This window comes from Rhinoraja longicauda, chromosome 9, assembly GCF_053455715.1.
Source record: "Rhinoraja longicauda isolate Sanriku21f chromosome 9, sRhiLon1.1, whole genome shotgun sequence".
NCBI classification, from domain to species: Eukaryota; Metazoa; Chordata; class Chondrichthyes; order Rajiformes; family Arhynchobatidae; genus Rhinoraja; species Rhinoraja longicauda.
In genome coordinates this window covers 38167369-38194737 of record NC_135961.1, presented here as the reverse complement: position 1 = coordinate 38194737, position 27369 = coordinate 38167369, and the positions used below count along the sequence as shown (strand labels likewise).

Sequence of the window (27369 nt, the reverse complement as noted above, 5' to 3'; positions counted from 1 at the left end):
AAACCGGAACTTCAAAGGAAACCCACACCATCACAGGGAGAACGTGCAAACTCCACGCAGACACCCAGGATCCAACCCGGGTCTCTGGTGCTGTGAGACAGCAACTCTACCAGTGCTGTTAACACTGTGCTGTTAGTTGATTAACGTTCATTTTCAATGAAGGATGTTGAGTTATAGGACATGGAGCATGGAACAGTGCAATATAAGAACAGGCCCTTCAGCACACAGTGTCTGTGCCAACTCTGATCCATATCACTCCATTCCCTGCAAACCCACGCACATATCCAAAAGTCTCTTAAATGCCACCATCGTATTTGCCTCCACCTCCATCCCTGGCAGCACTTTCTAAGCACCTAGCACCTTCGGTTGGAGGTACCACCTTTGCCGCTTGCCATACTGAACAGCAGCACAATAGGGACTCCTTTGACAGACCCTCAGAGTTGAGAAAGACTTGCTTCCACCCTGGTCCTGAGGCGTCCGATGAGGCCAATGAGGCTCGTCCACAGATGGGGCAGTTGGCCGGATAGTCAGTGAGGTGGGGCTCTCCTTCCACCACATGGATAGGAAAGGTTTAGAGGGATATTGGCCAAATGCAGGCAGGTGGGATGAGATTAGATGGAGTATCTTGGTCGGCACGGGCTAGTTGTGCGAAGGACCTGTTTCCGTACTGTGACTCTATGACTAGCATGCACCCTTTGAGTGCTACTCATGGTTCACCCTACCGTTCCCCCGTGCTCCTTCTCCACTTTGAGCGGTCGTGGGCCAGGGATTCGCAGGCGTCAACATGGATGTGGCATTTCTTCAGGGCGGGAGGCGTGGCATTGAGCCCACCCTTGAACCTCTTCCCCTGTCCTCCTGGTAATCTCTTCCCCATACCAAAGCTCAGAATGCAGTATCTGGTTCCAGATTTCATGGTTCAATTATGCTTTAATGTCACATTTATGTAGGCACAGTGAAATCTGGTATTGGGCATTACAAGACACGTAGACAGGTACATGGATAGGAAGGGTTTAGAGGGATATGGGCCAACTGTGAGCATGTGGGAATAGCTTGGATAGGCCATCTTGGTCGGCACGGGTGAGTTGGGTCAAAGGGTCTGTTTCTGTGCTGTATGACTCTATGAACCTATGGCAGCAGTTTGCACTGTCCATTGTAGGAGACTGAAGGTTACCAGGGCCTCCACACTATGGATGGTGGCCTGGGACAACCAAGGACATTGGTTTGGACTTGGTTGTGATACTCCACTAATGAGCTTCCTTCCACCCTCACTGTAATGTGGATGGAGGTTCCTTAGGACAAACATGAGGCATGAGGCCTACAGGAACGGGAGCAAGAACTCATGAGTGAAAAAGAAAGAAGAGGCACAAAACACATAGTGCTGGAGGAACCCAGCGGATCAGGAGGGAAACGTGTGGAGGGAGATGGACAGAGTACATTTCAGGTCGGAACTTATTCAGACTGATAGGAGTAGGGGATGAGAAAACTGGGTAAGAGACATTGGGGCAGGACAAAGCCTGGCAAGTTTGGAAGGATATGGGCCAAACACAAACAGTGGGGTTAGCGTAGATGGGGCATCTTGGTCTGCATAGGCAAGTTGGGCCGCTGGGCCTGTTTCCGTGCTGTCTGTCACTATGATCTAAGAGATAGTTGGAAGAGCAGGTAAGCAGCAGGAATCACAGAGGGAGACGTGTGAGAAAGGGTCTCACAGAGCACCCTTCGGAGAGAGGACAAGTTCTTCAAAGTCGACATGCTTTGAGGAGAATTTGCATTGAACCAATAAAATGGAGTGTAAAAAGGAAGCGATCACTGAGCAATTATTGCTGCCTACATGCAACGTAATTTGTTCCATCGTTTGACTGACAGGTTTATTCTCTTCTACCTCAGCTTTCCTTCTGGAATGCAAGATGAGCAATGGGATAACCTACAGAGGATCATCAACACAAACGCTCTCGGGAAGAACCTGCCAGCATTGGAGCAGTACGCAGCCTCACAAGCCAAAGTTTGTCATTCATCTTCGCCGCTAAAAGTCTCATAATTCTTCTTGTAAAATGACAGTATCAAAAAACACAAATAACAAATGACCTCATTCAGATTCTGTATTACATTTTGGATACCTGAGGGTTAGAAGGGCGGTGGATGGGGTGGGGGGGGGGGGGGGGGGTGGGGGAGGGGAGATGTTGAACCACATTTAACTTGCTGGTTCACCTCCTTACGTTTAAGATTTGACCAAATCTCTCACACCAAGGGGCAATGGTTTGAGGAGGAGCAAAGGGTTTCTCCACAATGTTCTGTACAGTATTTATCCCTTTATCCTGTATCTGTACACTGTGGTCAGCTTGAATGTAATCATGTATAGTTTTTTTGCTGAAGATAGACACAAATGGGTCGAGACCCTTCTGCAGACTGAGAGTCAGGGGAGAGAGAAACCTAGACAAACATTGAATTCTCCAATCTTAGGTAACTAACCCTTCTTTCCCCCCCCCCTTCTCCCCTCCCCCCACCACTTTCCCTGTGCCACACTTGGACGTGCACGCATTTCTCCCCTCCCCGTCCTGTCCCCGCTACATTCCCTCTGCTACCTTCATTCTTCACGCCTCCACTATCCTTATCTCACACCTTTTGACTTTTCATCTCTACCCTTTGCCCAACCATCAGCCTTCAAACCCCACCCCCTTCACGTTTCCAGCTATCACCCCCCTGCCCCCACCACAATCAATCTGAAGAAGGATCCAAACCAAAAACATTACATATCTATGTTTTCCAGAGATGCTGCCTGACTCGCTGAGTTACACCAGCACTTTGTGTCTTTTTTTGTAAACCAGTAGAAACATAGAAAATAGGTGTAGGGGAAGACCATTGAGCCCTTCGAGCTGTCATTCAATATGATCATGGCTGATCATCCACCAACAGCACCCCATTCCGGCTTTTTCCCATATCCCTTGATTCCCTTAGCCTTAAGAGCTAAATCTAACTGCAGTATCTGCAGTTCCTTGTGTCTCCATGGGTCTGATTACAATTTGACATTCCTTTGGCATTTAGTTACACGCCTGAAAATAGTCCATACGCCGACCTGGAAGAAAACTTCTGCCGAAATCCGGACAATGATACAACAGGACCCTGGTGCTACACCAAAGATCCATTCAAGCGATGGGAACACTGCAATATTCTGAACTGTGAAGGTACAGGCATGGGGGTTGCTCGGTATACTGTAGGCAGTGGTGAGAATGGGAGAAGACAGAGGGTAAGCAAGTGGCAAAGTGCTCCACAGCCGTTCTCATGAAATGAAGTGGGAGAAGGTGTGGATGACAACAGGCTGATGGACGTGATATATATGTTTGTGTGTGTTTGTGTGTATATATGTATGTATGTATGTATGTATGTGTGTGTTTTGTGTGTGTGTGTGTGTGTGTGTGTGTGTGTGTGTGTGTGTGTGTGTGTGTGTGTGTGTGTGTGTGTGTGTGTGTGTGTGTGTGTGTGTGTGCGTGTGTGCAGAGTGAGTGTTTTTATCATCATATGAATTGAAACGGAACAATGAAAATCTTATTTGCAGCAGCAGTACAACAGATTTGTAAACACAGTACCCAATAGATAATACAATAAACAAAAAGACATAAAAAGTCAATAAGTTTAAAAAGTCCAATATAATGTATAGGAGCAAATGGAAATGCCAGTCAAAGCTGATCTCCTGAGTGTGATTTTGGAACAGCTTTTACATTCTCAGCTGGCAAGATTACACAGAAACCACAAACAGCAAAACTAGGTCTTGGTTACAGAATGGAGGTTACAGAAAGACTTAATTGGGTAACAAACTAGGTGTTGATTACAGACTAAAATGATTATCCACAAGTCTAACATAATCAATGAAGTCCCTGAAACTTGGGCATTGTCACTATTGATTTCTATATCTCTACTTTTAGGCTTTGTCTGCGGTTCCCTGTCACCACATTAGCACAAACCACATCCCTATTTACCAGTTATTAGCCCTCACTATTCTTTTCCCTACAACACAATGCAAAAACAAAACTAAGCCCAAAGTCCTAATGCAAACAAGGCAGTTTGGTTGGAGTTCGTAGTGTTTGGAGTGGGGGGGATTGCAGAATATTACAGGAGCGGTTTAGTAATACCCATCTGCAAATGGATTTCAAAATAACATTGAGCAAGCAGTTTGCCATTAAGGATTAAGTGCCATATGCTGCTAGGATAAACAGACTGGGTGGGAGACTGGGTGTTAAGAGGTATATTTTAGCAACTCCAACCCCCATTTACAGGAAGTACTACATTTTAAACTTTTTTTCACATTTTTCACTTTTAATTTCAAGTTTTTGTGTACCTTGACTGTTGGCAGATCAATTTCCCTCCGGGGATGAATAAAGTTTATCGTATTGTATCGTATCGTATAACATCTCCGATAAAAGAGCCTCGTTAGAGTCCTGAATTGTTATTCCTCATCACTCCCTCCTCGAGTTGGGAATGGGTGATTTGCCTGCCTGCTGCCATCCCTGGTTGTGGTAGCCATGGTAGGCACTAATAGTACCATTGGAAGCTGACAAGGCAGACACTGGGAAGTAGCAAGGCTGGTTAATGAAACCATGTAAAGGACATCTACAGCTGTACATTTCATTTATGGACTTGTCTCATTCAAAGGCAGAGAGGTTTTGCTAAACTTAAATAGACCACAGAGCGAACTCTACACTGATATGTGTCAGTAGTTATTGCAGTTACAATGTGTTTGCCGTAAGGATGCCAATGTGGCTGGAGTCGTCTCTGGGGAGGAGAAGCAGATGGGAGCAGACATCTCTGGCAGTGCGGTGGGGCAGCGGTAGAGTTGCTGCCTTATGGCGCCAAAGGATTGCCAACAAAAGCTTTTCACTGTACCTCGGTACGCATGACAATAAACTAAACTGAACTGTGCAAAGACCCGGGTTCGATCCTGACTACGGGTGCTGTATGTACGGAGTTTAGACGTTCTCCCTGTGGCCACGTAGCTTCCCTCGGGTCCTCCTTATTCCTCCCTCACTCCAAAGACATGTAGGTTTGTAGGTTTATTGACTTCTTTGTAGGTTAATTGACAATAGATACGCTGTATTTATTCACAAAATGCTGGAGTAACTCAGCAGGCCAGGCAGCATCGCGGGAGAGAAGGAATGGGTGACGTTTCGGGTCGAGACCCTTCTTCAGACTGAAGAAGGGTCTCGACCCGAAACGTCACCCATTCCTTCTCTCCCGCGATGCTGCCTGACCTGCTGAGTTACTCCAGCATTTTGTGAATAAATACCTTCGATTTGTACCAGCATCTGCAGTTATTTTCTTATACAGATACGCTGTATCTCTGAACTAAACAAAACTAAACTAAGACTCCCAATTGACTCACAACTGCATGACCATTGGGGCTAAGGAAGCCCTGGCTTTTACTCAGGGCTGCCTCGCACGTAAATGGCGATGGGTTGTTCGGGCCAGAGCAAGCTTGTCGAACATTTTAATTTATCTGCTCTTTCCCTGTAACTTGATTATATTATCTGATTTAATTGGATAGCATGCAAAACAAAACCTTTCACTCTACCTCGCTACATGTGATAATAATAAACCTAAACCCAAGCCGAGGCTGTAACGCTGTTATAATCATGTGTAGATGGAGTGGATGCGGAAAGGATATTTCCGTTAGTGGGAGAGTCTAGGACCAGAGGGCATAGCCTCAGAATAAAAGGATGTACCTTTAGAATGGAGACAATGAGCAATTTCTTTGGCCAGAGGGTGGTGAATCTGTGGAATTCACTGCCACTGACGGTTGTGGAAGATAAGTCTTTGGGTATTTTTAAAGTCGAGATTGATAGGTTCCTCCTTAGTAAGAGTGTCAGAAGTTACGGGGAGAAGGGAGGAGAATCGGATTGATGGGCGAAAAATAGATTTGCCATGATCGAATGACGGAGTTGAATGGGTTGAAAGGCCTAATTCTGTCTTATGTTATAAATCAACTATACTGTGTCTTATAAGTTATAAATCAAAGGAGCAGGATTAGCCCATTCGGCCCATTAAGTCTACTCCACCAATGTGGTGATCTATCTTTCCCTAACCCCATTCCCCTCTTATGATCTTATGAATTTATGATACAGTGAAAGACTTTTCTTGCAATCTAGTCCAATCATACTATACATGAGTACATCAACGCCCAGCACCTCTTCAATGGTGTGTGACCAACAGGCACGATTCAGGTTGTTGCAGTAACAGCTGCGTCCAGAGCCATATTTCCCTTGTGATTGCAGAGGAATGCATGTTCTGCAGCGGCGAGAACTACCGTGGGAGAATCTTCCACACAGAGGACGGAACCCCATGCCAGCGCTGGGACACACAGACACCCCACCAGCATGGCTACAACCCAACCAGGTAAGTAACGGGCCAGACATTACCAGAACAGGCACGACCCACCCAAAGGTAAACACAAATAGACAAGGGAGGAACGGTGGCGCCACAGTAGAGTTCCTACCTTACAGCACCAGAGACCCAGGTTCGATCCTGACTATGGGTGCTGTCTGTACGGAGTTTGTACTTTGTCCCCGTGACCACCTGGGGTTTCCCTGGGTGCTCCGGTTTCCTCCCACACTCCAAAGATTGCAGGTTGTAGGTTAATATTAGCTTCAGTAAAAATTGTCTCTAGTGTGTGGGATTGTGCTAGTATATGAGGGTCGTTGGTCAGCATGGATTCAGTGGGCCGAAGTGCCCTTATTGCCCATCCCCATTGGAGCCACTGCCTCACAGCATCAGAGATCTGAGTTTGATCCCAACCTTGGTCTGAGTTTGCATGTTCTCCTTATGATTGCATGAGTTCTCTTGGTTTCCTCCCACATCCCAAAGACATGCAGCTTGGGAGGTTAATTTACTTTGAAAATCGTCCCTGATGAGGGGAGAATGGTGGTAGAACAGTCAGTGGGCCCGTGGGAGAGAATAGGCTGCGGGAACAAAGGCACTGATGGGAGCCAGCATAGGCTTGATGGGCTGAATATCGATGACAATATGACAGATACATGTCATATACAGGTACCTCGCATTTTATGTGTGTGGAGGGGTTACGTGCTTGAAAGGCAGAGCGTAATTTTAAAAATGCATAATTTAAACATACATGACTGCACAGTAAAGTTAAGGAACATGCGTGTATTTCAAAAACACATAAATCAATCACTCATTAAACACAAGGTGCCTGTATAGGTAAAAACAGGAATATCAAAACAGTTTTCCCCCCAGAGGTAACTCAATAACCTTCAGTTTTCCAGATAAATACTTGGAGGAAAACTACTGTCGGAATCCAGATGGAGAGCCCAGGCCGTGGTGTATAACGACCAACCGCCAGAGACGCTGGGCTTACTGCAACATCAGCCGCTGTGGTGAGTTCCCTACTCCCCCTGATGCTCCTTCTACAGGTCAAGGGGTGGATGAGCACACTGCCCTAAACCCCCTCTCACAGGATTCAAAGGGCTTGTTTCCATGCTGTACCTTTCAATCAAAACCCTTGGTCGACACATGGACATGTACATAGATAGTAGCTTAGAGGGATAATGGCCAAACATAGGCAAATGGGGCCATCGTAGATTAGGCATCTTGCTTAGCATGGGCTGTTTCCATGCTGTATGACTCTACGCCCAGTTGCTCAGACAAGGGAAGTCCCAGTGTTCATCACACATTGAAGTAGATATTTATTGGAAGAATTCCTATGGCCATGCTTTGAGACATAGGGGAACCAATGCACGCACACCTTAGAGTGGGTTCCCTGACTGCTCCTCTCCTACCCCAACTGCAGGTCCCCCTGTACCCACCAGTGATTTTCCAGCCAAGGGGTCGGGCATCTCCTTTAATCCGGACAAAATTACAAGAGCCCACTTGAAATCTCCCCGGAAATGTGGTGCCGAGACCGGGCGAGGCAGCCGACCTCAACCACATCTACCGGACTACCAAGGCTGATCGTTGGGTCGAATTTGCCCCCTATGACCAGACAGATCTCCCGTCTGGTTGGAGCTGGACCTGGCAAATCCATTCCATCTCTAACTTCCGAGGCTGACTTTGTGTGTCTTTGTGTGTACTAAAATGTAGTACTTCCTGTCAGGGCCGTCTTTATAGCATTATGGGCCCCGGGCAAAGCAGTGTACTGGGGCCCCTACAACAACTACTCACAGGAATAAAAATGTAAATGGTCGATAAAATTAAACATATATTTATTTTATTGGCACTTCCAACAAAAGCACTTAGCGATGGACTTAGGGTGCTACATTGTTGTGAAAAGCACTTACAGATCGCTGTGAGAAGCACTTAGGGATGGAAAAGCAAAGCACTTAGGGAGCTAATTGTTGCGAAACAGATCGCTGTGAGAAGCACTTAGGGATGGAAAATGTTGCGAAAAAAACACTTAGGGACCAAAAATGTTGCGAAAAAAGCACTTATTGAACCTACATTTTTAAAGTAGTATTTATTTATTGCAAGTCACTTAACATAAACAGATCAGCATGGGGCCCCTATGCTCGTGGGGCCCCGGGCAAGTGCCCATCAGGCCCATGCGTTAAGACGGCCCTGCTTCCTGTAAATGGGGGTTGGAGTTGCTAAAATATACCTCTAACACACAGTCTCCCACCCAGTCTGTTTATCCTAGCAGCATATGGCACTTAATCCTTAATGGCAAACCGCTTGCTCAAAGTTATATTGAAATCCATTTGCAGATGGGCATTACCGCTCCTGTAATATTCTGCAATCCCCTGGCAGCCTTGGTGGAACATTCTGGTACTGTTCGACTCCTCATGGAGGCCGTGACTCTGTTAGGCCGGCAAAATGAATAATCCTGAAAGGGTCTGGAACCAAGGGTGCTAGAAAACCGGTGGAGGACCTGTACAAGATTTAAAGGAGATGTGTGGGACGTTTTTTTACACAGAGGGTGTCTGGAATGTGTTGCCAGGGATGGTGGTGGAGGAAGATAGGATAGTGGCATTTAAGAGGCTAATGGATTTGCAACCGATGGAGGGATATGGATCATGTACAGGCTGAGAAGATTAGTTTAGCTCGGCATCATGTTCAGCACAGACATTGCGGGCCTAACGGCCTGTTCCTGTGTTTTACTGTTCTCTGTGTAGCCTCAGCATTGCAATGCGTTGCTTCATTAACCATATAACCATATAACAACTACAGCACGGAAACAGGCCCGTTCGGCCCTACCAGTCCACGCCGACCACTCTCTCTGACCTAGTCTCATCTACCTGCTCTCAGACCATAACCCTCTAATCCCCTCTTATCCATATACCTATCCAATTTACTCTTAAATAATAAAATCGAGCCTGCCTCCACCACTTCCACCGGAAGCCCATTCCATACAGCCACCACCCTCTGAGTAAAGAAGTTACCCCTCATGTTACCCCTAAACTTTTGTCCCTCAATTCTGAAGCTATGTCCCCTTGTTGGAATCTTCCCCACTCTCAAAGGGAAAAGCCTACCCACGTCAACTCTGTCCGTCCCTCTTAAAATTTTTAAAACCTCTATCAAGTCCCCCCTCAACCTTCTACGCTCCAAAGAATAAAGACCCAACCTGTTCAACCTCTCTCTGTAGCTTAAGTGCTGAAACCCAGGCAACATTCTAGTAAATCTCCTCTGTACCCTCTCCATTTTGTCAACATCCTTCCTATAATTTGGCGACCAGAACTGCACACCATACTCCAGATTCGGCCTCACCAATGCCCTGTACAATTTCAACATTACATCCCAACTTCTATATTCGATGCTCTGATTTATAAAGGCAAGCATACCAAACGCCTTCTTCACCACCCTATCCACATGAGATTCCACCTTCAGGGAACAATGCACAGTTATTCCCAGATCCCTCTGTTCCACTGCATTCCTCAATTCCCTACCATTTACCCTGTACGTCCTATTTTGATTTGTCCTACCAAAATGCAGCACCTCACACTTATCAGCATTAAACTCCATCTGCCATCTTTCAGCCCACCCTTCCAAAAGGCCCAAATCTCTCTGTAGACTTTGAAACTCTACTTCATTATTAACTACACCACCTATCTTAGTATCATCTGCATATTTACTAATCCAATTTGCCACACCATCATCCAGATCATTAATGTAAATGACAAACAACAGTGGACCCAACACAGATCCTTGGAGTACTCCACTAGACACTGGCCTCCAACCTGACATACAATTGTCAACCATTACCCTCTGGTATCTCCCATTCAGCCATTGTTGAATCCATCTTGCAACCTCACTATTAATACCCAACGATTTAACCTTCTTAATCAACATTCTCTTTCTCTTTCTCCAAGCCCCCAACATGTGCAATTCCTCAGTAGTGAAGCAGGTGCTTTTGTTTCCTCTTCCGGTACTGTAGAGGGGGAGCCGCCTGCTGTCAAGGTCGAGACGTATTGCTACACAGGGAAGGGCCAAGCCTACCGCGGGATCCTGGCGACCACCATTTCTGGTAAGGTCTGTCAACAATGGAGCTCTTTGGTCCCACACAAACACACGAGGACCCCGGAGAATTATCCCTGCAAGTAAGTGGTCCGGCCATTCCCCTTTCCTAACTTCACCCCTGACCATTTTATTCAGCCAACTGTCGGGTCGAGTGGAATTCACCGGGCAAAGGCAGCGTTGGCAGATTCCTTCTCCTCACTGCTCTCCTGTCCATTACAGAGGTCTCGAGGACAACTATTGCCGCAACCCGGACAACGAGAAGGAGCCTTGGTGCTACACAACCAACCCAGAGGTCCGATGGGAGTATTGTCAAGTGCCAAAGTGTGGCACCTCCCTGGCAGGTGAGATGCCCACTTTCATCCTCCGCATGAAGAACGGTCCCAGCCCAAACCTTCACCTATCTATCTACTCCAGAGATGCTGCTTGACCCTTCTTGAGGCAGCGCCTCCGGTGGGTCCCTTTCATGGTGGTGGATCAGTATATGTAATGGCCTTGTCCACGAGTCTCTGTAGATTCCTTCGTTACTGGGTGTTTGAGTTGCTGAACTAGGCCATGATGCAACTCATCAGAGTGCTCTCCATCATACACCTGTAAAGGTTCAATAGAATGTATGAGACAGGTTTGGAGGGACATGGGACAAACACTGGCAGATGGGACATGTTGGTCGGTGTGGGCAAGTTGGGCCGAAGGACCTTTTTCCACGCTGTATGACTATGACTATGAGTAGGAAAATAACTGCAGATGCTGGTACAAATCGAAGGTATTTATTCACGAAATGCTGGAGTAACTCAGCAGATCAGGCATCTTCTCAGGAGAGAAGGAATGGGTGACGTTTCATGTCGAGACCCTTCTTCAGACTGACTATGACTATGAGTGATCATTTGATATATTGAATCTCCTCAATCTTCTGAGGAAGTAGAGGCATTCATGCAACCAGTCTGTATTCAGTAGACAGAATAATTTACCTTGTGAAACTGGCAAATAGAAGTAGAGAGTTGATGTGTTGATCAGAATGATGTCAAAATCTTGCCATGTTTACTTTCAGGGCCTGTGGATGAGGGTGGACCCACTGATTGTTACAGGGGCAATGGCATTGCCTACCGTGGAACCACTTCTGTGACTCGGTCAGGGAAAAGATGCCAGGACTGGGATTCCATGGTACCACATAATCACAGCAAGACTCACAGCAAGTTTCCTTACGCGTACGTGCATACAGAAACACCAACCTCTTCTCGGACTCAGCGAAAGAGATAGCAGAACTTAAAAGCATTCCTCACAACCTGAGGGTATCATAGCCCAAAGTTACTGGTTCTGGATGCCTCATTACAGGAAGGATGTGGAGACTTTGGAATGGGTACCAAGGAGGTGCCTGGATTAGAGGATATTATCTACAGGAGAGATTGGACAGACTTGGATTGTTTTCTCTGGAATAACAGAGGTGGCAGGTATTCCTGATAGAAGCAGGGCAAGTGTTTCACAGAGAGGGTGGTGAGTGCCTGGAACACGTTGCCAGGCATGGTGGTGGATGTAGATGCAATGATGGCATTGAAGAGATTTTTGGATAGGCACATAGATATGCAGGGGGTGGAAGGATATGGATTATGTAGATATAGATTTCCTTATTGATCAGGTAGATGAGATGGTCTTGGCATCAGGTTCAGCACAGGCTTTGTGGGTCAAAGGGCTGTTCTTGTGCTGTACTATTCTCTATGAAATCTGCCAGAGGAAGGTCCTCAAAATGTCTGATGAGAACAGCTCTGGGGTCGTTATAGTAAGAGAGAGAGAGATTTGCTCTGGGGATGTCTTTGGCACTCTGAGAGGGGCAGGTGGAGCTTGCTTTAAGCTCCACTGCAAAACGGCATCCCTGACAGCACAGCATCCTCTCAGTGAGTGCCTGGGCTACGTGCTCAACTCCCAGGACTGGGACTGACTCTCAGAAATGAGGGTGTACATATCGACTTGTGTCTTGAATGGTATTCAGTGAGCTGTTAAAATCAGCAAAGCAGGGTGCTGTATGTACTGGCACCCTCCCTCTGACCACTGTAGGTCCACAGGCAGAGTTGTACTACACTGGACTATCGCACAGACAATCTCACATCTCAAAGGGATCTCCCGACCTGCTTTTTCCGCACATCCCACCTCGAGCTCAGTATTTTCTGTCAGCTTCACTCTTCTCACCATCTCTTTAATGGATTATCCTGTCTTGTTCCTGTACCCCACCCTCTTTCATCTACCCCTTTCACCTATCCCCTCCATCCGCCCCTGCCATCCTGTATTTGTCTTCTATGGATCCCCTCCCCTCATCTGTATCCACCTATAACTTGCCAGGATTTGCCCTGTCCCCACCTCTTTCCCAGCATTCTCCCCCCTACTACAATCAGCCTGATGAAAGGCCCGACCCTAAATGGCCGTCTGTGATCTCCAGAGATGCTGCCTGATCTGCTGAGTTACTCCAGCCTTTTGTACCTATCTGTGATCTCCAGAGATGCTGCCTGATCTGCTGAGTTACTCCAACCTTTTGTGTCTTTTTGCCTTATCCTGGAGTCCCGTGTTCGTTCTGTCTCACTCCGTGTTATTTCTGCCCTGGCTTCCATTGTTTCATGAAATGTAAACCACCCTTTTTAATAGTTAAACAGGGAATATCATGCAGTCACCAAATAATGAAACACAATGTCCTCCTCAGATATTTAACAACCTATAGGGGTGTACAAAATTATGAGAGGAATAAATCAGGTAAACACACCAAGCTCTTGGTTCCCAGAGGAAAGGAATCGAGAACCAGGGAACTTAGGTTTAAGGTGAGGGGGGAGAAAGATTTAATGGAAACCTGAGGGGCAACTTTTTACACAGAGGGTGGTGGGTGTATGGAACAAGCTGCCAGGGGAGGTAGTTATGGCAGGTACTATTGCAACTTTTAAGAAACATTTAGATAGGTACATGGACACAGTAGGTTTAGAGGGATACTAGTCCAAGTAGACCCGTTCGGCCCAAACCTCTCCTGCATTGGTGCAGCACCCTCTCCTCCCACCTCCCCCTCCCCTCTCCCCCCACTCCCCCCTTCCCTCCTCCCCTTCCCTCCCTCCTCCCCTCCCCTTTCCCTCCACCCCTCCCCCTCCCCTCCCACATGGCAGAATTACTGCCGTACAGCGTCAGAGACCCAGGTTCGATCCTGACTATGGGTGCTGTCTGTACATTCTCCCTGCAGCTTGCGTGAGTTTTCTCCGGTTGCTCTTGTTTCTTCTCACACTCCAAAGACATTCAGGTTTGTAGTTTAATTGGCTTTTGTAAAATTGTAAATTGACCCTAGTGTGTGTAGGATAGTGGTAGAGTGCCGGGTGAGCTGGTTGGCATGAACTCTGTGGGCAGAAGGGCCTGTTTCCATGCTGTATCTTTATACTAAACTAAACTAGATCCCCATCATCCATCTTGAATGTGAGGTTGCGATTTTCAGACTCCTGTATGTTCTTCCCAATCTTTGATTCTTTTCTCCCTGTCAATCCACAGGGGACTGGTTAACAACTTTTGTCGAAATCCTGATGCCGATAGGTTTCCTTGGTGCTTCACCACCAACCCGTTAGTCCGATGGGAGTATTGCCGGATCTCAAAATGTGATGCCACACAGAGTCAACCTTCCACTTTAAGACCCACTGTGATACCAAGACCGGAAAGTGGCAACGTTCCCACAACAAGACCAGGTAACCAGAGCAACTTTATGTTAGGAAGGAATGGTTTAAACCAAAGATAGACACAAAAAGCAGGAAAAACTCAGCGGCTCAGGCAGCTTCTCTGGAGAAAGACTAGATGATATTTCAGGTCGAGACCCTTCTTCAGACTGAGAGTCAGGAGAAAGGGAAACGAGAGATATAGACGATAATATCGAGGGATATATAGAACAAATTAATGAAAGATATGCAAAAACTAAAGATGATCGCTGGACCATGCGAGGTGATAACAGGTTATGCAGACAGTGAAACTCTACAGAATGACAATGAAACTAATATGACGACCAGGGTGGGGGAGGGACGGAGGGAGAGGGGATGCAAGGGTAATTGAAGTTAGAGAAATCAGAATTCGTACTGCTGGGTTGTAAGCTACCCAAGCAAAATATGAGGTGCTGTTCCTCCAATTTGCATTTGGCCTCACTCTGACAATGGAGGAGGCCCAGGACAGAAAGGTCAGAAAGGGCATGGGAATCCAGCATCCAGTATCTGGACACAATTCATCCTGACATCTCAAAAACGGCGTCCAAATACACAACATTGAAGATGCTGCAAACATGAAATTAAAATGGTTGGGCCCTGGGGTGTGTTGTGGAGCAGAGGGATCTTGGAGTACAGGTACATAGCTCCCTAAATGTGACGCCAAAGGGGTGATGAGGACGGCTTTTGGCACATTGGCCTTCATCCATCAGGGTATTAAGTATAGAAAGAGGGACGTTATGTTACAGTTGTACATGACATTAAAATAATATTTGAAAGACATGGACTGGTCTAGAGGGATATGGGCCATATATAAGTCAGGATCAGTCAGGTTTCTGATGCTGTGAGGCAGCAGCTCTACCAGTTATGTCACAGTTCCGCCTTTTTAAACATCTTATCTTAAAGATGACACCTACAGTAATGCAACACTCTTTCAGCACAGGCCTTCCTTAGCTTTGAACTGCAGCCTTAACGTAGATTATTTAGTTTAGTGGGACCGAAGATAGACACAAAATTCTGGAGTACCTCAGGGGGTCATGCAGCATTTCTGGAGAAAAGAAATAGATGACATTTTGGGGGATCGAGACCTTTCTTCAAACTGAGACAGTCTGTCTCAATCTGAAGAAGGGTTTCGACCCGAAACCTCATCTATTCCTTTTCTCCAGAGATGCTGCCTGACCCCCTGAGTTACCCCAGCATTTTGTGTCTATCTTCAGTGTATACCAGCCTCTGCAGTTCCTTCCTACACATGAAAGTTGGGATGTTATGTTACAGTTGTGCAAGACATTGGTGAGACTGCACTTGGAGCACAGTATTTAGTTTGGGTCACCCTGCTGCAGGAAAGATGCCATTAAGTTGGAAGGATGCAGAGAAGATTGACCAGAATGTTGCCAGAACTCAAGAGCCTAGCTATAGGGAGAGGTTGGGCAGGCTAGGACTTTATTCTTTGGAGCAGGAGGATGAGGGGTGATCTTATAACAGTATAACAGTATAACAGTATAACAGAGCTTTATTTGTCATTCGGTACCAAGGTACCGAACGAAACTACATAGCAGTCATACAAAAAAGAACACAAGACACACAACCCCAACACAAACGTCCATCACAGTGACTCCAAACACCCCCTCACTGTGATCGAGGCAACAAAACGTCCACACTCTTCCCCACGCCCACGGACAGACAGCTCGTCCCCGACCGACCCGCACAGTCCCCGCAAGGGGATGGAAGTCCCCGCGGCCGAGTCGCACCGGGCGCTGAAACGTCTCGCGGCCGAGCCGGGCGATGGAAGGCCCCGCGACCGAGCCTTGCGCAGCTAAGTCCCGTGGCCGAGCCGCACCGGGTGATGTTAAGTACCGCGGCCGAGCCGCACCAGCGATGAAAAGTCCCGCGGCCCAGCTGCACCGGGCGATGTAAAGTCCCGCGGCCGAGCCGCACCGGGCGATGTTAGGCCCCGCAGCCGAGCTGCACCGGGCACTGTTAAGTCCAGCGGCCGAGCCGCACCAGCGATGTAAAGTCCCGCGACCAAGCCGCACCGGGCGATGAAAAGTCCCGCGGCCGAGCCGCACCGGGCACTGTTAAGTACAGCGGCCGAGCCGCACCGGGCGATATAAAGTCCAGCGGCCGAGCCGCACCGGGCGATGTTAGACCCCGCGGCCGAGCCGCACCCCGCGCCGTGAGGAAGAGAAAAGTTTCCCCCACCCCCCCCCCCCACACCACCACCCCCCCACACATACACAACCAAAAAAATACAAGAACCATCCCAACACCGACACACAACACAAAAAAAAGGAAAAAAGACGAACAGACTGCTAGTGAGCCGCAGCCGTTAGGCGCCGCCACTTCCGCTCCCATTATAGTGATGTATAACATTTTGAGGGGAATAGATAGGGGGAATACACAGTAGGGGAATTAAGAACCATAGTACGTAGGTTTAAGATTAGAGGGGAAAGATTTAATAGGAACTTGAGGGGCAACATTTTTACCCAGAGGGAGGTTGATATATGGAACAAGCTGCCAAAGGAAGTAGTTGAAGCTAACATTTAAAAGATATTGGACGGTACATGGATTGGAAAGGTTTAGACAGAGTGGAAAGGTTTAGTAGAAACCTGATGGGCAACCTTTTCCACACAGAGGGTGATGGGAATATGGAACGAGCTGCCAGAGAATGTAGACACAAAAAGCTGGAGTAACTCAGCGGGACAGACTGCATCTCTGGAGAGAAGGAATGGGTGACGTTTCGGGTTGAGACCCTTCTTCAGACAATGTAGTCGGGGAAGATACCATAACAACAGTTAAAAGATATTTGGATGGGTACATGGATAGGAAAGGCTTAATAGGAACCTTAATAGGAGGGGTAATTTTTTTCCCAAAGATTCTCACAGATCCTGCGGTCAATAACATGGAGGTCATTTTCTCCCCACCCCCACCCCGTTCTGACGATGTTTTGCCAGATTGCACGATTGGTATCGGGGAGCTGTATCGCGGGACCCGATCCACCACATCATCCGGCAGGACCTGCCAAGCATGGTCGGCAATGCACCCCCACAGCCACCATAGCTACACAGTCCAGACTCACCCCGATGCGGGACTGGAGAGCAACGTAAGTTGCGTGCCACTGCGAGAACGGGTCGGCGCAGCAGTGTAGGAAATGCGCGCCGCTCCAGCTGTTCAGCCCCACCCTTCCACGTGCCTATCTAAAGCCACCCATGCAGGGGGCTTCGCAGAGCTCGGAGCAGGGGTGGGTGGGTGGGGGGCAACCGGGGTCTCCGGGTTGGGAGGTAGAGGCAGTCTACCCAGGTGTGCAGGGCCAGCAGCAGAACGATGGGCCGAAGTCCCACCTTCACTGTTCTCTCATATGCTCTTCCTTCCATTCAGTGTTATATCAAAGGTTCGTCAATGAGCAGCAGTGGTGAAGGAGCCGGTGTCCTGGCAATTCATTCTGGCCTTTAGGTTCACACTGATGCTCTCTTTGCAATCCTGCTTACTCCATGCAACATGCAGACTTAGGCAGCAGTGATTTCTTTGCCTCGTAGTCTAGGCTGCAAAGTGCTGTCTTCCTACCTCACTGGCCACTCACCTTGCTCCTTCTCCTATCAACCTTTTCATCCCTGTTCCTGAAAGACCGGAGGTGTGGCTGTGATTCAGCTTCAGAATGGATGACTGGACGCAGGGTCCATGGGGACCAGAGTTGTGTCATTATACTTCCACAGGGGCATTTCTCTGGGTGTGTACCCTGAGAATATCGAACAGTACAGCCCAGGCCCTCGGCCCACAGTGTCTGTGCCGAAGACGATGCCAAGACCAACTCCTGTCTGCCTGCACAAGATCCATATCTCTCCACCCCCTGCATATCAAAATGCCTTTCCAAAGCATAAACACCACTATCGTATCTGCTTCCACTACTACCCCTGGCAGTGAATTCCAAGAACTCACCACTCTCTATAAAATACATGCCCTGCACATCTTTAAACTTTGTCCCTCACATCTTAATGCTATGCCCTCCCGTCTTTGAGCACCCTAGAGCAAAAGGTTCTGACATGTCTTCCCAATCTATGTCTCTCATAATTTCATGCACTTTTATCAGGTCACCCCTCAGCCTCCAACACACCAGAGAAAACAATCTAGGTTTGGCCAATCCAACACCCGCAGTGAGACGCTCCTTCAATTCCTGCCTCTTTGCACATTTCCTTTGCATCAAACAATGCAGATGCCACTTTACAAACGAAAATACAAAGTATTGGAGTAACTTAGTAGATCAGGTGCATCCCTGGAGAATATGGATAGGCAACACTTTGGGTTGGATCCTTCTCAAGACTGAAGAAGGGTCCTGACCTGAAACATTGCCTATCCATATCCTCCAGAGTTGCTGCCTGACCCGCTGAGTTACTCCAATACTTTGTGTTTACCTTTGCTTCAGAATTGGGCAGAAACCTTCGGATCCGGACCTCTGTGCCTATATATCTCCTCTCTCTCAGTATCATTTAGGACTCTATCTCTTTGACTAAACCTGATCACCTCCCTTAGTACCTCTTCACCTGGTTCCGGCACCTAAGTTCAATGCATAATGAGGCAACTTGAAATGTTTTTAACTGCATTGCTTCATTATATATAATGCAAAGTTTTGTCACTGCTTGACTAAAACAGTCATGTTTAAATACAGTCTTGCAGAAACCCAGACAGTGATCTCAACGGTCCATGGTGTTACACAACAGATCCAGCTGAAAGATACGACTATTGCGATGATATTCGCCCATGCGGTAAATTCTATTTCTGTACTAACTCTGTGCACCCATCATAATTTATGTTAAGCAATAATTCTATGTGCATGAATTATTTATGAAACATAGAACAGTATACCATAGGAACAGGCCTTCTGCTCCACAATGTCTGTGCCGAACATAATGCCAAGATAAACTAATCTCCATTGCTTGCACGTGATCCATACTCCTGCGTACCATGCCTATCTCACAGCCCCCTGAATGCTAGTATCGTATCTCCCTCCACCACCACCCCTGGAAGCACATTCCAGGTGTCCACCACGTTCCGTGTAAGAAAATTGCCCAGCATATCTCCTTTAAACTTTGCTCCTCTCACTTTAAAGCTATGTCCTCTCGTCTTCAACATTTCCAACCTGGGGACAGTACCTGTCAATGGTGGGGAAGTCAGTACCCATGATGGACTGGACAGTGTCCACCACGCTTTGTAGTCTCCTTCGTTCCTGGGTATTAAAAAAATGCCGAACCATGCCACGATGCAACCAGTCAGCATGCTCTCAACCAGGGTTGCAGTGTTGCTGGAGCTCACCACAGCGCCGCTCCGGCACCTCTGTAAAAACAAAAACAAAATAAACAGCGGGGAATTTTTAACTGGCGGGGAATTTACCAGCGGCCACTCCGGCCCCAGTGACAGCTCCGGCACCTAAAAGATTAGCATTGCAACACTGCTCTCAACCATACACCCATAGAAGATCCATAAAGTGTTAAGATCCATAAAGTGTTCCTCAACATACTAAATCTCTTCAATCTTCTGAGGAAGTCCAGGCATTGATGAGCTTTCTTCATGATTTGTGAGTTTTCTGGGCACCTTCAAACAGCGGAAATGTAGAAAAGAGGAACTTATATGGTTGTGATATTGTTCTTTCTGCATTACCAGAACTTCCTAATGAGTGTGGAATACCGAGCATCGAACCCAAAAAATGCTTTGGACGAATTGTTGGTGGCTGCATATCCAAACCGCACTCCTGGCCTTGGCAAGTGAGTGTCCGCACAAGGTAGGTGCCTTTCCTCAATGTGATGTGAAGTCTTTTCCAGATACATTTACAGGTCTCTGTGGCAGCACCAGCGGGTGGGACCAGAGACGGCGAATTTGACCTCGGATGGGGTTTAGCCGAGAGTCTCTGGTATGCTGTATGTGGGACTTCACTTACACTGGAGAGTCTTGGAACTGAGACACTAAAGGGCAAACATAATAGGACTGTTCAAAATAGTGGTGGGTTTTAAGAATGCAGAACAAGTAGAATTGCCTGGGGGAGGAGCAGTAGCCATGTTGTTGACGATGAATAAGGAAAGGTTAAAATTAGGTAAATATTTAACGTTATTTGCATTCATATTTCTTTTATAAACCTCTATGGTTTACTTATTAATCAACTGGTGTTACATTAGTAAAACAAAATGTCCGTGTTTCAAGCAGGTTTGGTTCTCATTTCTGCGGAGGAAGTCTCATTCATGCCCAGTGGGTTCTCACTGCCAAGCACTGCCTGGACCGGTAAGAGAGTGAAGCATTACATCCACCAATCTGAAAATTTAAACATCATGCACGGAATACTTTCTGTGGCCTCTGAAGAAGGATGCCGACCCAAAATGTCATCTGTCCATTTCCTCCACAGATGCTGCCTGACCCACTGGGTTGAGTTGAGTTGAGTTTAGTTTAGAGAAACAGTGGGGAAACAGGCCCTTCGACCCACTGAGTCCACGCCGACCAGCGATCACCCATTTACACTAATTCTATGCTATCCCACTTTCACATCCACCTCCCACACGCCATGGGGGTAATTTACAGAGGCTGTGTCTCTAAATCTTAACCTGTGTGTGCTATGTGCCTGCTTCATCCAACATGGTTAGCTTGGAGATACAAGGGACTACAGATGGTGGAATCTTGAACAAAACACAAATGCTGGAGGAACTCAGCAGTCTGAACAAGTGTACTGACCTACAAACCCGCACATCTTTGGGATCTGGGAGGAAACCTGAGCACCCGGAGGAAACCCATGCAGTCACAGGGAGACTGTGCAAATTCCACACAGACAGTCAGGATCGAACCCTGGACTCTGGTGCTGCGAGGCAGCGGGGCTACCAGTTGAATGAACAAATGACATTACTTTTTTATTTTGTTTTAAAAGTAAATGTAGCAAAAATTGACCGCATTCTACATAATTTCAGGGGTATTCAGCCTTCAGACCTCAAGATCTACCTTGGAATACACAGAACTAGTGCCTTGGAAACGTCAAGACAAATCAAAGATGTTGTTAAAATCGTCTCACATCGCACGAGTGATATTGCTTTGCTAAAGCTGACCAGGTATTTGTTTATTTTCATTTCCGTACAAAATCCACCATAGAATTTAAGAAAACAGATGAGGAAAGGAGTAGTAAAATGTTAAGCCAGAGGGAGAGATGTTGGTGAGCAGGGGATGTGGACAATGGTAAAGGGGGCATGGGGATGAATGAGACATGGTATACCACGTTTCAGGGTTGCGAGATGTACGTACGAAAGAAGAGAATGGAGATGACAATGGGGAACATGGAACATAGAACAGTACAGCACAGGAACAGGCCCACAATGTCTGTGCCGAACATGATACTAAGCCAAACTCTTATAGTTTAGTTTAGTTTATTATAACGTGTACCGAGAAAAACTTTTGTTGCGCGCTAACCAGACAAACCAGACACCAGTGGAAAGACAATACATGATTACAATCAAGTCATCCACAGTGTACAGATACATGATGAAGAGGATGCCGTTTAGTGCAAGATAAAGTCCAGTAAAGTCCGATTAAAGATAGTCTGCGGGTCCCCAATGGGGTAGATGGTAGCTCAGGGCCGCTCTCTAGTTGTTGATAGGATGGTCCAGTTACCTGATAACAGCTGGGAGGGAACTGTCCCTGAATCTGGAGGTTTTCACACCTGTATCTCTTGCCTAATGGGAGAGGGGAGAAAAGGGAGTGACCGGGTGAGACTCGTTCTTGATTATGCTGGTGGCCTTGCCGGGGCAACGTGTGGTGTAAATGGAGTCAATGGAAGGGAGGTTAGTTTGTGTGATAGTCTGGGCTGCATCTATAATTTTCTGCAATTTCTTACGATCTTGGATGGATGGCCTTGGATTATCTGCCTGCACAAAATCCATATCTCTCCATTCCCTGCATATCCATGTGTTAATCTTCGTAACTCTTCCACTTTCTTTCTCCTCCAGCCTTTTTCACTTACTCCACCCATCTGCATTTCACTTCTCCCCCACTCACATCCATCTATCATGTGCCAGACTTTGCCCCACCCCACCCTCTCTTTCCCTTCTACTCTATCAGTCTCACGAAAGGTCCCGCCTGTCTGTTCCCTCCACAGATGGTACTCTGGCATTTTGTTTTCTCCATCACAGTGGCGCAGATAATAGAGCCGCTGCCTCTCAGCACCAGAGTTCATCCATTGGAATTTATCGCTGGAGCTGTTATGCTATAATGCTGAAACACTATGTCCTGCACTCTGGTATTTTTCTCCACTCTTTCTGTTGTACTTCTACAAAAAAATGACACAAGGTGCTGGAGTAACTCAGCAAGTCAGGCAGCATCTCTGGAGAACATGGAGAGGTGACATTTCAAGTTGGGACCCTTCTTTGGACTGACTCCCAACCCGAAACATTACATGTCCATGTTCTCCAGAGATGCTTCCTGACCCGCTGAGTTACTCCAGCACTTTGTGTCTTTTTTTTATAAACCACCATTCGCAGTTCCTTGTTTCTACATTCTTTTGTGCTTGTGTTTGGCTTAATCATACTCATGTATAGTATTGTATGATCTGTTGGATAGCACGCAAACAAAATCTGTTCACTGTAACACATGACTGTTATAAACTAATAATTCTAAATGCATCTTTTGGTTACAGGCCAGCAAGGTTGAATGACAAAGTGGGATTAGTCTGCCTGCCTGGCAAGGGCTTTATTTTACCTGGTGGAGTGGAATGTTATGTCACTGGCTGGGGAGAGACTCAAGGTATAATCTGTACAAGTGTGCCTCAAAGTCCTTCCAATGGCCTTGCAGGCTGGTGTTTTTCTCTTTCTTTTGCCTCTTTATTATTTATTGTGTTACAGTCTGGTTACTTAATAGTCATTGATTCATAGAGTCATACAGCACGGGGGCAGGCCCTTTGGCTCAACTCATTCTTGCCGACCATTCTATTTGGGCCATATCCCTTTAAACCTTTCCTCTCCTCTCCATGCACGTGTCCAAGTATCTTTTAAATGTTGTTATAGTACCTCCCTAAACCATCCTCTGAGTGAAAAAGTTACCCCTCGGGTTCCTATTCAATCTTTCGTTTCTCACTTTAAACCTTTGTCCTCTGGTTTTTGATTCCCCTTCTCGCCTGTAACTGGTGGTGTGCCTCAGCATTCGGTGTTGGGCCTGTTACTGTTTGTCATCTGAATCAATGATTTGGATGAGAACGTACATGGCAAGATTAGCAAGTTTGCAGATGATACAAAAATGGGTGGTATTGCAGATGGTGAAGATGGATGTCAAAATTGCAGCAGGATCCTGGTCAGTTGGCCAGGTGGACAGAGGAATGATTATTGAATTTAATACAGAGAAATGTGAGCTATTGCATTTTGGAATTTTGGGTGGTGAATCTGTGGAATTATTTGCCGCAGGAGGCTGTGGAGGTCAAGTCAATGGATATTTTTAAGGCAGAGATAGATAGATTCTTGATTAGTCTGGGTGTCAAGGTTTATGGGGAGAAGGCAGGAGAAAGTGGTTAGGAGGGAGAGATAGATCAGCCATGATTGAATGGCGGAGTAGACGATGGGCCGAGTAGCCTAATTCTGCTCCTATCACTCATGACCTTATGATACCACACCATATCATTCCACACCATACCACTCCACACCATGCCATATCACACCATACAATACCGCACCATACCCTACAATACCACACATGCCATATATACCATGCCATACCATAGGTCATATCAATAATAGCTACCCTACTTTGGGAAAGGTGTTTACAAGGATATGCCAGGAGGAATTCTGCAATAAATTCAGAGTTTCAGTATTCTGGGAGAAAAGAAAGGAAGATCTGGGACAGCAGTCCGCATTGGCCTTTGTACCATCCCATTGGCATGGACACCTGACCCCCCCCCCCCCCCCCCCCCATCTCCACTGGCTGCTTCCACTGGTGTTGTGCCCATCTGTGCCCACTGGCCTTGGTCCCCACTGGCACAGGACCAATGCAATCAGGGGAGAGTTCATGGGCATGTGAGGTTTCAAGTTTACAGTGGGATAGGGCTGATGCGCCAGAGCCAGACTGAATTACCTTATTGGTCGTCGTGACAAAGTAACCAAGAAATCAGGGCCACCTCAAGTGAGGTTTGGCCATTTTATGTCCAATTTACTTTCACAACCCTGCCAGTGATAAGTTCTGGCCATTGAACAAATGGATGCCAGTTGTAGACACTGTATTGTTAATTTATTCTGACTGCATAGGAACCATTGGTGATGGGGTTTTAAAAGAAGCAGGATTCCCTGTGTTCGAAAATAAAGTCTGCAATCGTGCCGAATACTTGAACGGAAAGGTGAAGAACTCCGAGCTTTGTGCTGGGAACATATACGGCGGTTCAGACAGTTGCCAGGTAGGTGAATTAGCCTGTGGTGTAGGACAGCTTCCAGTGACCTCACATTCACATTCACATTTGACATGCAAGTAGGATTTTAAGTGATTCAACGAATAATGTTCCATGTGCAGGAAAGAACTGCAGATGTTGTTTTAAATCGAAGGTATACACAAACTACTGGAGTAACTCAGCGGGACAGGCAGCATCTCTGGAGAGAAGGAATGGGTGATGCTTCGGGTCAAGCCCCTTCTTCAGACTGATCCATGTTTAATAATAATAATAATGTTCCATGTATTGATTGAAATGTGAAGTGCACATTTAGAATCAACAAGGGAGCAGTTCAAATATGGAAGAAGTTCCCTCATCCCTTCCCTTCCAAACCACCGGCTCCCAACATAATTTCCCCAACAACCACAGGAGATGCAACACCTGACGTTGTCCCTCCACCCTCGACTCCATCCTGGGACCCCAACTGTTCTTTCAGGTGAGGCAGAGGTTTACTTGCACCTCCTCCAACCTCATCCACTGTATCTGGTGTTCTCAATGTGGGCTCTTATATATCAGCAAGACCAAGCACAAACTGGGCGATTGTTTCGCTGAATGCCTTTGCTCAGTCCGCCTTGGCCTATGCAATCTCCTGGTTGCCAGACATTTTAGCTCCCCTTTCCAGTCCAATACTGACCTTTCTGTCCCGGGGCTCCTCCACTATCAGAGTGCAGGCTTGTGCAAATTGGAGGAACAGCACCTCATATTTTACTGGGGCAGGTTACAACCCAGCGGTATGAATATGTATTTCTCTAATATCAAGTAACCCCTGCCTTTTCAATCTCTCCGTCCCTCTCCCACCCTAGTCGTCTTGCTAGTTTCACTGTACGTATCCCTTTGTAATCACCTACTCCACAGCCAACAATTGTGGGCTCCTTCACCATCAGTGCCAGCTCTGATTTGACATGTACCTGTTCATACCTTTAGTTTCCCACTCCCCTGAATCTCAGTCTGAAGAATGGTCTCGAACTGAAACATCATCTATTCCTTTTCTCCAGAGATGCTGCCTGACCAGCTGAGTTACTCCAGCATTTTGTGTCTATCTTCAATGTAAACTAGCATCTGCAGTTCCTTCCTATACACTAGCAGAGGTTTTGTTTGAATGGTAACTCTCAACCTGCAATAACCTCCCAGGAATAATGGGAAAAAATGACTTCACAATTCCCTTGAGTTTATCCCATCATTTAGAACTGAAACATCACCTATCCATATTATCCAGAGATGCTGCCTGACCAGCTGAGTTACTCAAGTGGTTTGTGTCTTTTTTTCATAGATTAGTACAGCCCAGGAACAGGGGCTTCAACCTACAATGTCCATGACAATTTAAACTAATCTCCTCTGCCTGCACAAGATCCATATCCCTCCATTCCCTGTATATCCATGTGCCTATCCAAAAGCATCTTAAACATTGTATCTGCCTCCACCACCACCTCTGGTAATGCATTCAGGGCACCCATCACTCCACGTGTAAATAAAACGTGCCCTGCACATCTGCTTTAAGCTTTGCACCACTCATCTTAAAGCAATGCCATCATTAAGGTAATCTCCTTCACTCAAAAGGAAAAGTCCCAACGTATCCAATCCCTTCCTATAACAAGCCCCCAAGCCCCGGTAACATCCTAGTGAATCTCTTCTGCACTCTTTCCAACTTAATCCCACCCTCCCTGTAACGAGGAGACCAGAACTCCACAGGGTGCACCAAGTGTAGTCTCACCACACACTTGTACAGCTGCATCATGAAATCCCAAACTTTGTGCGTGATATCCTTCCCAATGAGAAAGGATGTGAGGCATTGGAAAGGGTGCAAAGGAGGTTTACCAGAATGATGCCTGCTTCAGAGAGTATTAGCTACAGGGAGAGGTTGGACAGACTTGGCTTATTTTCTTTAGAACGCCGGAGGTTGAGGGGAGACCGGATAGAAATATATATAAAATTATGAGAGGCATAGACAGTCAGAATCTTTTTATCTGGATGGAAATATCAAATACTAGAGGGCGTAATTTTCAGGTGAGAGGGGCAAAGTTTAAAGGAGATTTGTGGGGCAAATATTTTAACACCGTGTGTGGTGAGTGCCTGTAACACGCTGCCTGGGGTGGTGAAACTTTTAGAAAGGCACATAAATGTGTAGACCTTCATCTGAAAGGTATATTATAGAGTCTTAAACCCATTCAGCACGGAAACAGGCCCTTTGGCCCAACTTGTCCATACCGATCCCATCTAAGCTGGTCCCATTTGCCCATGGCCGTTTGGCTCATATCCATCTAAACCTTTTCCATCCAATAACCTATCCAAGTGTCTTTTAAATGATGTTATTGTATCTCCCTCAATTACCTCCTGTGGCAGCTCATTCTATATACTCACCACCATCTGTGTGGAAAAAGTTGCCCTGAAGATTCCTATTAAATCTTGCCCCTCTAACCATAAACCTATGTCTTCTTGTATTTGATTGCCCTACTCTGGGCAAAAGAATCTGTGCATTCACCCTATCTATGAGGTTAAGCCATGAGCCCTGTCATCTCATTGCTGGCTTTCGGTGTTTCCTAGGGTGACAGTGGAGGGCCTTTGGTTTGTCCAGATGCCAAAGGGAGTTACATTATCCAAGGAGTGACCTCGTGGGGCCTCGGTTGCGCGAGGGCGATGAAGCCAGGAGTTTACGTGCGGACATCTTTCTTTATTGACTGGATCGCAGATGTCATACGGGATGGTTAGGTTGGATGCAACAGAGGAACGATCAACGTCCAATGCGTATGCTCAATCAGGTGTCAAATTCTTCCCCTGAAACATTAAATTCCTTTGATCTCA

General features: G+C 46.7%; 1 protein-coding gene across 1 annotated transcript in view; it reads left to right on the top strand.

The window, feature by feature from the left end:
• plg (plasminogen) overlaps nucleotides 1–27369 on the top strand; it is a 31357-nt gene extending 3988 nt beyond the window's left edge. Inside the window, exons 4-19 of the mRNA XM_078405197.1 lie at nucleotides 1885–1999; nucleotides 3040–3179; nucleotides 6261–6381; nucleotides 7258–7376; nucleotides 10367–10529; nucleotides 10669–10790; nucleotides 11495–11651; nucleotides 13954–14144; nucleotides 17099–17247; nucleotides 18808–18904; nucleotides 19800–19917; nucleotides 20337–20411; nucleotides 21086–21223; nucleotides 22801–22907; nucleotides 24395–24540; nucleotides 27112–27369. Of these exons, the coding sequence (XP_078261323.1) occupies nucleotides 1885–1999; nucleotides 3040–3179; nucleotides 6261–6381; nucleotides 7258–7376; nucleotides 10367–10529; nucleotides 10669–10790; nucleotides 11495–11651; nucleotides 13954–14144; nucleotides 17099–17247; nucleotides 18808–18904; nucleotides 19800–19917; nucleotides 20337–20411; nucleotides 21086–21223; nucleotides 22801–22907; nucleotides 24395–24540; nucleotides 27112–27276 (2123 nt within the window). The 3' untranslated portion in view covers nucleotides 27277–27369. The remainder of the gene's footprint in view (nucleotides 1–1884; nucleotides 2000–3039; nucleotides 3180–6260; nucleotides 6382–7257; nucleotides 7377–10366; nucleotides 10530–10668; nucleotides 10791–11494; nucleotides 11652–13953; nucleotides 14145–17098; nucleotides 17248–18807; nucleotides 18905–19799; nucleotides 19918–20336; nucleotides 20412–21085; nucleotides 21224–22800; nucleotides 22908–24394; nucleotides 24541–27111) is intronic.